Source organism: Trichophyton rubrum (genome assembly GCF_000151425.1).
Source record: "Trichophyton rubrum CBS 118892 genomic scaffold supercont2.5, whole genome shotgun sequence".
In the NCBI taxonomy this organism is placed as follows: Eukaryota; Fungi; Ascomycota; class Eurotiomycetes; order Onygenales; family Arthrodermataceae; genus Trichophyton; species Trichophyton rubrum.
This window is the reverse complement of record NW_003456424.1, coordinates 1,258,133-1,267,395: the sequence shown is the minus strand read 5'-3', so window position 1 is coordinate 1,267,395 and position 9,263 is coordinate 1,258,133. Positions and strand designations below refer to the sequence as shown.

The following is a 9,263-nucleotide window of genomic DNA, read 5'->3' as shown; positions in this document are numbered from 1 at the left end:
TCGGCGGCAGCGCTTGGGACGGAGCGGTCCTGGTAGGGCTGCCACCTAGGTCTGCCTAGGGCGTGGGAGACTGCTGTATTCGCGAAGACGCGGATCATCGGACGGGGCGGGGTTGATCATAGGGAGGGGAGCAAGTGAGGCGGGATGGGAGAGTGTCGACGGCAAGCCGTGTGCATCGGTCGAGGTGTTGGTGTAGATAACATCGTTATGACCCAAAGAGGGTATGGCATTCATCGAAGCGGCTGCTTCGGCGGCAGCAGCCTCGCGTGCCTTTCCTGCTCCAGGACGCTTCTCGCCAGCCATATCTTCTTCTGTAAATCCTTGTTTGATAGCCTTGCTTTCCCAGTAATCATCGCGCACGCGTCGGCCGTCGACTATGACTCTACTGCCGAACTGACGGAACATGGAACGAGCGGTAACTATGGCAATCTGGCGCGAGCGGTACGAGTACGGCAGGATGTCCTGCGCGATCAAATCATCCTTTTCGGCCTGGTTGGCGATGATTTTGAATAATGATCTATTCTTGTTGAAGAGGAGATAAGAATCGCGGTAGCCTAGCACGCGCGCGCACTCCGTAGCCAGCATGAAGAGCTTGTTGCCGCGATTTGCGAGGCGGAAGGTGCGACACTTGTAGGTGCGGGTATCCTGCAGATAACCTAGACCGTCGACTTTCTTCTCGCCGTTAGCATCGAACTCCTTGGGGATATACTCATCGCCATCTTCCCCTAGCTGATCGGTCGTGTGGTCTCTGACTGTGGGCAGGGCTTTGAGAACGGACTTTGTTGGCGTAGCCTTGGGCGGAGACGACTGAAGGGCGATATCTGGGGCTATCCTAGGTGTCTGTAGGGGAGACTGCGAGGACGCCATGGCCGCTGCAGTTGTCGTTATCGTCGTAGCAACAATGGGCGTGTTGTTGCTGATACTCATGTTGTTGCTGCTGATGTTGGCGTTTGTGCTGAGGTTGTTATGGCTGGCGGTAATGGTGGTGGAGGTGCTCGGCGGGCGGGTGGCTTTTGGGGGTCGCCCTCTTTTGCGCCTACTGTCTGCGATAGATTGTCAGTAGGGCCGTATGCTAGAATTTTTTTTTTCTTCTCCCTTCTCTTCCTTTCGCTTCTCGCTCTGACACGCTTCTGTTCTGCTCTTCTCTGCTGAAGTGGAGTTGCTACGCTAAGGTTTGGGTAGGCGACAAGGCGATTTCAAAGAAAATGAGGAAAAATCGGAATTCAGCGAAGTCTTTCATCCGCCCAAGACTTAAAACTCACCATCTTCGACATCAGGGTCGGCGAGCTGCTCGCCATACTGGTCTTCTGAACGACTGCGCTTGGTGCCGCGGGAGCCAGTCGCGTCCGCGGTGAGGTCTGTAGCAAGCGCAGTAGATGGAAGGGAGACTGCTGGGTCAGTATTATCATGATCATCATAGCCGCCGTCACCAACATCCGTTTGAACGGACAGCAAACACCGAGAGATTTAAGGACAGGCAAGAATATAAAACAACGTACTAGGAGAGTTGAGATCCGCGGGGTTGATAGTCCCGGAGTCGACGCGGTTGTTGCCCATGCCGCTGCCGCCGTTAACCTGGGCGGGCGCGGAGGTTGTATACATCTCGAGGGGGAACTGTGTGTTCACGATGGGCGGAGGGGGAGGAGGAAGAAAAGGGTGGGGAGGACGAGGGCGAATGGGATGATGGAGGAGATGATGGAAGGATAGAAGGTATGAGAGAGGATGACGAGAGGATGGATAGTAGTGGTGGAGGGCGCGTTTCTTTTTTTCTTTTTTGCTTCTTCCCTTCGACCCTTCTCACGCTGTTTGATGTCTTGTCTTTCCTTTCTGTGTCCTCTCAAGGGCGCCACAGTGATATCACAGCGAGGATGTAGACATGTCTGGGCGTAGACGTTGGGATAACTCGCAAAAGATGCTGGCTCGGAGATGCTAGCCCAGCAGCGCGGAAGGGGATGGGGACAGGACAGTGGCGCAGTGTATATTTCGCCAGGGAGCGTCTGTTAGTTGAAGAAGTTGCAGAAGGAAGAACAGGCGATGCAGGCAGCCGACGCTAGAGCAGGGATGGAGGAGGATGAGAGGTAGAGACGAGAGTCGACAAGACGAGGATCTTCCACCTGGGGAGCAAAGTATAGAGGAGCAAGGAAAAAGCAACGAGCACTGGGCTCGCTCATGATCGTGTAGGTGACTCTGCAGAAAGCGAAGGGAGCTGACGATGATTGTAGCTGCACAATAATAGTAGTATTAGGCTTCTCCAGGGAAGGCGCTGCTTCATCATAGGGTGGCCGTGGGTTGCTCCCAGGACGTTTGTTGATAGGCTCTCGGAGGCTGGTCCGTATAAAAAGTAATGTATATAGTATTCGTTAATTAGACATCTCTCGTCTGAACTGGTTTTGGAGAAGAAAAGGCTACAGGCTGGGGCCGCTTGTTACTTTTAGCATGCGGCTCTGCTTAGCCACCAGCGTCGTCAGCGAATACTCTGGACAGGGAATTCCGTCTCTGATGATATGTTGATATGAGGACAGCACAGATGGTCGGTCAGAAAGAGTCAAAGCATCGTATCCATGGCGGAGATCCCATGGGAAAGAGAGGAGCTTTCCTTGAGAGGCCCCCAAGTTGCAAGGATACGCCGGATAATAATAACCACCCACGCCGGTCATGGGATGCTCCTCAACTAGGGATCTGTACAAGGAAGAGGGAGTCGTTGAGATGTATCCTCTTGGGCGATCGCGGGATCTGATCCGAGTCAGCTGAGATGCAAGACATGCATAAAACCTCATAGATATGGCTTTCTGCTTTGTGCTCTCTCTTCCCTCTTATAATCCTGCTTGTTGGATCTTCTTTGGCTTGATGACTACTTAGTTATGCTGGACGCTGTCTCAGTGTGAATCAACACTCTGTCCATCTGCCCAGAAGACGGGATTGTCAGTTCGCTGTGTAGAATAAGGCAACAATGGCCAAGGTCTCATCTCTATGAGGTTCTACTCTGGACGGAGTACTCGAGCTGCGACTTTTGTCATACTTGCTTTTTGTGTCCGCCTGATGGTGAAGAGAAAAAAAAAAAAAAAAACAACATCCGAACTGCGGTGGGCATCGATGGCATTGCGTCGAGATGTAATGTTACCGTGCCATAGAGCTGAAGAGAAGCCAGAGGGACAAACGCCATCTTCAAGTTGCAGCTATTAGACACATCACATCCAATGTGACCAGTGCTGAGCCGTCTTCACTGATTGCCAGGGCTCTCAAGTCGGGGAATTTTCCCTCTCGGAGCATTTTTTGAAGCCTTGTCCTCTCTTGTCTTAAATTCTTGTATCTTGCAGCAGGAGAGTCAAATCTGTTCCCTAGACACGAAAGAGATAGATATGAGTACGGTTATCAAGCCACAGGTTCCAGAAAACTCACGAGACGTTTACTTAACTGGTTCGTTAGTTAAGATGGCCTGCTCATCAGGTTTGGCTGTACCACCTCTGCCATTCCTGTGCTGCTTTCAACCCCATCTGCTATACTATTAATGTTTGCTCCTGCGCCTCGCTCTGCTCCAGATGTCGACAAGACGCGTTCCGCTCTTCCCTGCTGGTCGTACATCCATCTCAGCCTCCCTGCTGCTGCTCCGTTGATCCGGACTAAGCAGCCAGCAGGTTGAACAGGCCAACGCACTTCGTTTAGCGAGCGTTCTTCTCTCTTCCGCCAGCCAGGCAGGCCAGGGATATGCCCTGCACAGCCATGATACACCTCATGGGACAAGCTGAAGAAGAAGCCAAAAGAAGTTGAAGCTGGAGTTGAAGTCGTGACGTTGAAATATAGATATGGTCACGTGGAATTCCCTTTTTGGGCATTTGCTTACATTTTGATATATAAAAGGGAGCAGCGCTACGGACTACGATATTATGAACAAAATGGAGTCCCCTGGAATAAAATGGGAGAACTTGGGTGGAATGGACAGGACAACTGTCAGTAGGTTACATATATCAAGAAGGAGCCTTGTCGCTGCTGGGTTCTGGCTCGACGTTGCGGGTCGGGCGAGGACGGACATGCAGGCGGTTGAAGCCATAGTAGTCCAAATCGCTGTCAGATTCATACGCATCTTCCATGTCAAACGCCGCCCTGCGAAGTGCCCGACGTTCTAGTGTACAGATCTCTCTCAGCATCTCTCGCTTGACAATCGCCGCCTCTACGGCAAGCTGGCACCGTTCGGGGTAGTCTTTGTTCGTCCGGTAGATCCGGTAGATATTTGGCACATATGTGAATAGTCCGGCCTCCCGGGTTTGAGAGTATACGAGCAACCGCGAGAACTCGTCACATTTGATCGTGCGTGTTCCATCTTTCCCCGCAAAGTCGAAATCTTTCTTGCGTGCAAGCGTGAATAGTTTCTCGTTATAGATACCCGGTGGTATGGTGAGGGTTGGGTTCTCGTTTTTACCAGCAACTCCGGGAAGAGCATGGCGGGAGGCATCGGGGCTGCCTTTGTTTCCGCGTTTGCCTACTCGACGATGATTCTTGTAAAGACGGAGGATCTCGGCAATAGTGTCGGAATCGATATTGCTGTCCGAGTAGGTTGACTCGCCTTCGTCAATGTTGAGCTCGGATTTGATCATCTCTTCCAATATCACGGGACATGTCGAGGATGACATATTGGTTATATGGCAGATATCAAATTTGATATAGAGTTCCAACGGCCCTGTAAAATATGAGGTTGGCTGGAAAAAGGACATATTGAGGAAAAGACACACAGGTTCTCAAACCTCTTCCCTACTTTTTTATAGCTTTTGGTCGACTCCATCACCTTCACGAACAGGGCAGGTAGCTCGAGTATCCATGTTCCCAAAATCTTGGGAATTCTATTCACCACCTTTTAGGTGGTGGAATACCACCCAAGTAATATGTATAAACATTTCAATGATAAATTATTGGAAGGAGAGTGCAAAGCAAGATTGCGACTCTTCACTCATCATTTAACAGCAACAAGGTATAAAGATAGAGGTATGTTCAGAAAAACGCTAATTCATCGTCATCGTCATCATCGTTATTCCATCCCAATCGTTCATATATCGACTTTTCAGGGGTTTCGTTAATCGTCCTGTTCGCGTCATCACCTGCCCGTTGGCGCAGGGGTGTCGTGACAGGGATCTTATGCTGCACACTACCTTTGGCGGGAGTACTTGGCTGCATAAAGTCAACTCGTCTAGGCACCGTCGATTCGCTAACAAACATCATCTGCTTTAGTCTAGGGGGAGTTTCACCCACTTCAGCCGTTGTAGAATGTGCGGAGGTGTCAAGGCTAAGATTTATAGAACTAGATTCGTAAGAGCAAGGTTTCGATTTGCGGGCCAAAATAGGACTAAGTTCTGCCTCTATGCCGCTCTCCACGGGGTTAGAGGTAGCACTTCGTTTCAACCCATTTGAAGAGGGTTTGGACGGTGTTTCGTGAACGAGGGCTTCTGTTCTTGAGAAGTTCAGAATAGGCCGGCTCTTAGGTAACATATTTGTATTTGAAGGGCGGGTACTTGGCGACGGCACTACCTGTGCATCGGGATCAGGTATCGGGCTTGCCATGACGGTTGGCCTTGACTGTTTCCATGCCTTGGGCAAGGACGGCAAGTCGGCAAATCCGCAGTCTTTGTTGCGCGGCCCCTTTGGCGTCGCCATAACCTGTACTCCTTGAGCAAAAGGATTTCGGGTGGGATTCTTTTGCTTCCTAGGATGGGAGGCAGCCGATGACGCCGATCTCTTCTCCGCAGACTCGACGAAATCCCTCACCGCAAGCTCTCTGTTGGGTTTTCTGAGGGCATTAATAGCTGCATCCAACTCACGTTTCTGGTCCACTAGAAGATTCATCCTCTTCAGTTTCGACTCGTGCTGTTTGGCCACGGCCTCAAGATCCACCTCCCGGTTATTGACTCGTTTTGATTTCTGAATGCCACCCCTCCCGCCTATAGAGGTGGAAAACGACAACTGGTCGTTACTCTCACGTTTCACCTCCGCAGTAGCAGGAGCAGTGTTGTTCCGCGCCAGGCTGGGGACTTTTGCCCTAACAGGTATCTTCTCGTCAGTTCCGACGCGCTGTAGAGTCCTCTTCGACGGCTGCCCCTTGGCGGATTTTGATAATGGATTTGTTGAACGTTTTTGGTTGGAACGATTAGGCCTAGCAGGTGATGAAATGGCGGGGCCTCCTAGTTTGCGATTTATAACCTGGCATTTCTCAGGGAGGCGGGCAGAATAGAAAGGGATAATGACCTCAGTGCAGAAATCACGGAGCTTGTCATGATTTGCTTTCCCGGGTCCGGTGGCCGCCTTGGTTGAATCTACAGGCACATCAATCGCGAGGCCATGGGAGCTCACTGTATGCCAAATGCACAATCTGTCCAGAAGTAATTCCAATGCCGTAGCCATATCGTGTGTCTTTTTGATGGACTTTTTAGGTTTTTCCGTATTTTTGTCATCGAGTTCGGCCTGGCTTCCAACACTTCCTTCTAGAAGCATAATCTCTAGGATCAAGAGGATTTGTAACTGGGTCTCTCGCATACGTATGTCTTCGATCAGCCTCTTCCTTTGGGTTTCCATTGCAGGCTTCTCTACCGACGAGTTGGTTTCATATACAGATTTCCACCACTTGGAAATGAACTCCTCTTCGCCTGCATATAAACCATCCTTGCCAATAGTTTTCTTCTTGCTCTTACGCTTCCTTGCAGGAGCAATCTCATCAACGTCTGACTGGGACTGGGTGATATCTGCTACTATTCTTGGCAAGGAATCCCTGTACTTCGCGTCCATTTTTTTCATCGGGATAATGCAAGAACGATAGTAGTGATACAATACCATTGGCCTCATAGATGATGCATCATCTGAGTTCTGGAAAGCAGCTCGAGCACGCGTGAGAGGACCCTTTGCAAAGTAGGCCACGGATGTCTAATACGGTTTAGAATATACACACAAAACCAGGGAAAAAAAAAAAAAAAGAAAAAGAAAAAAGATGGAGGGTCTTACCTTTGATATATATAGGGCTTCAAGATATTGCATCTTGAGTGTAGAAAGCATATCTTCGGCATTGTTAATAGTGTTGGTTTGCGGAAGAATTTGGCTGTCAGCGAAATATTCGGCAGGCAGACTGATGCCAAGTTCAATGTTGTCTCCCTCTTTTGGAGATACTTCGGTTGCAACTGCTGGTGATTGTAAAGCGGCATTTGGGGACGTCCCGGTTCTGTCGACCTGGCTAGACACGGGGTTTTCATGAGGGGAGTCTCCAAAAGCGAAGGAGACAGCTTGAGCAGGTATTTCTTGGAACAAATCAATATTAGGAATGGTAGCAAATTCCAAGCTGTCCGTGAATGGGTCGGAAGGCGACTGAACAGGTCCAAACTCATCCTGAACTCCGCTGGATTTGGATGCAACTGCCAAATCCGCTTCCTGAACCTCGCCCCTTAGAGGACATATGGCATATACGCAGCGCTTCACCCTTTCAACCACATATAATTCTTTCGGTACTTCACCATAATGACGTTCCACCGTATCTGAAATTGCCGCGGCCAACACAGTGGAGGCATTCTCGCCAGAAAGACTCTGCTCAAGAGCGGGTATATTTGCTGTAAATAAACTTCCTGGTCGTATGCGTCGTGGAGGTGACAGGCACGTATCCAGCCATGATAGTGGAATTCGAGAGCGCAGTATTAAGGCTATAGGGTAGAGGCTATGTGGTCTATCTGACAAGGAGGTACCGCAAGGCTAAGAGTTGCTGATATTAGCACTTGGTTTTTTCGAAGGAAAGATAGACTTAAGGAGAAACGTACATTGATGGTAAATTTAGCCAGTGCAGCTTTACCAACAGCACCATCATTGTCATGATCTAACTTTAATCTTTTTGAAGGGGGACAGTAAGCATGGCTATCGTCCAACGTGCCCGCGGATGGTACCTTCGAGGTCGTTAGGAGGGGGAGACAGGTAGCCATCCAGCCATAACTCTAACAATTTCAATGCAATGAAAAGAAAATAGTATGAAAGAGATGCAGGGAATGCTAGCAGCTCAAAGCTAAACAGTGAAAAAAAAAAAAAGTATAAATCTCACACTTAAAGCTCATAGATATGGTCGCTGTCTTGATTGTTTCCATCAAATTTAAAGTAAGAAGGCGACGCGAAGTCGCTTACACGTGATGTCAAACCTACTTTAAGGTTCTTCGCGCGCGTCTCTTTTTGAAGCTTGTTTGTAAGCAACCTTTCGCGCTTTACATAATCTTAACGTCGGGAAAGTCCTGGTATGACCCGTTGCCTGAGGTACTTACACCTGTCAGGAAGACCACTTGAGATACATCACCAAGGGTGAACTTAAGCTGGAAGTATGATACTATTTAGATGGAAGAGAATATTGGCTGATATTGCATAAAAGCTAAGAAGCCGAATTGATAGTTTGATTGGTTCTATCTACCAGGCCACCGAATGACTGGTTCAACTTTTTCACCGAAAACGCCCTCCGCCTGATATAATGTTAAATGTAGTATGTGTAAAAGCGTAACAAGGAAATTGGTATCATGTTGAATTATTCCGGAGATGCTGCAACAAAACCAGTTTGTAAATGCAATAAAGAAAAGTCGTGTAGATCCCGTAAAACAGACGAAAGGGTCGTGAGTCTATTTTGTATATGCTTTGAGTTGTTGAAAACAAAGCAAACGATCATCACTATGATGAACTTGTTTTGTTACAACCGGAGGAGGAAGGAAGAGGAGGTGATTAATTGGATAGGAGGAGCGGAAGTAGAGGAGGGCGGAAGAATAGAGGGGTGAGGTTAAGATGTTTAGAAGTTGAGGGTCTTTGGCTTCTCCCAGGAGAAGCTCTGGTCGGTGAAGTGACCGTTCTTGGCGGTCTGGAAGTAGATAGGCTTGGCGAGGTCGAGGTCCTTGACGATGACACCAGGACGGAGGTCAAAGTTCTTTCGGATGATGTCGACGAGCTCATCGGAAGTCTTGCTAGAGGTGCCGTAGGTCTCGACAAAGATGGAGAGGGGCTCGGCAACACCGATGGCGTAGGAAAGCTGGACGAGGGCACGGCGGGCGAGCTTAGAGTGGACGATGGACTTGGCGATCCATCGGGCGACGTAGGCAGCAGAGCGGTCGACCTTGGAGTAGTCCTTTCCGGAGAAAGCACCGCCACCGTGGGCACCCCAACCACCGTAGGTGTCGACGATGATCTTACGGCCAGTGAGACCGGCGTCACCCTGGGGACCGCCGATGATGAAGAGGCCAGATGGCTGGATGTGGTAGATGGTGCGGTCGTCGAGA

At 49.5% G+C, this 9,263-nt stretch overlaps 4 protein-coding genes across 4 annotated transcripts in view; all 4 read right to left on the bottom strand.

Annotated features, from left to right (window-relative positions):
* Positions 1–45: 45 nt before the first annotated feature.
* Positions 46–1,938, bottom strand: TERG_05225 (uncharacterized protein; the record flags this gene model as incomplete). The annotated part of the gene is made up of 2 exons (XM_047748394.1): positions 1,500–1,938; positions 46–1,388 (listed from the first exon to the last, which is right to left on the bottom strand). The coding sequence occupies exon 2, from the start codon at positions 925–927 to the stop codon at positions 46–48; it is 882 nt and encodes a 293-aa protein (XP_047604376.1). The 5' UTR covers positions 928–1,388; positions 1,500–1,938.
* A 2,027-nt stretch (positions 1,939–3,965) lies between these two features.
* On the bottom strand, positions 3,966–4,628 carry TERG_05224 (uncharacterized protein; the record flags this gene model as incomplete). Its single annotated transcript, XM_003234582.1, has 1 exon — positions 3,966–4,628. One exon carries the CDS (start codon positions 4,626–4,628, stop codon positions 3,966–3,968), a length of 663 nt encoding a protein of 220 aa, XP_003234630.1.
* Positions 4,629–4,983: 355 nt separating this feature from the next.
* TERG_05223 (uncharacterized protein) lies at positions 4,984–7,940 on the bottom strand (the record flags this gene model as incomplete). The annotated part of the gene is made up of 3 exons (XM_003234581.1): positions 4,984–6,903; positions 6,982–7,716; positions 7,782–7,940. The coding sequence occupies 3 exons, from the start codon at positions 7,938–7,940 to the stop codon at positions 4,984–4,986; spliced, it is 2,814 nt and encodes a 937-aa protein (XP_003234629.1).
* Positions 7,941–8,779: 839 nt separating this feature from the next.
* TERG_05222 (S-adenosylmethionine synthase) overlaps positions 8,780–9,263 on the bottom strand; it is a gene marked incomplete at its 3' end in the record, with an annotated part of 2,089 nt that continues 1,605 nt past the window's right edge. The window contains exon 5 of the mRNA XM_003234580.2: positions 8,780–9,232. Within this exon, the coding sequence (XP_003234628.1) occupies positions 8,780–9,232 (453 nt within the window). The remainder of the gene's footprint in view (positions 9,233–9,263) is intronic.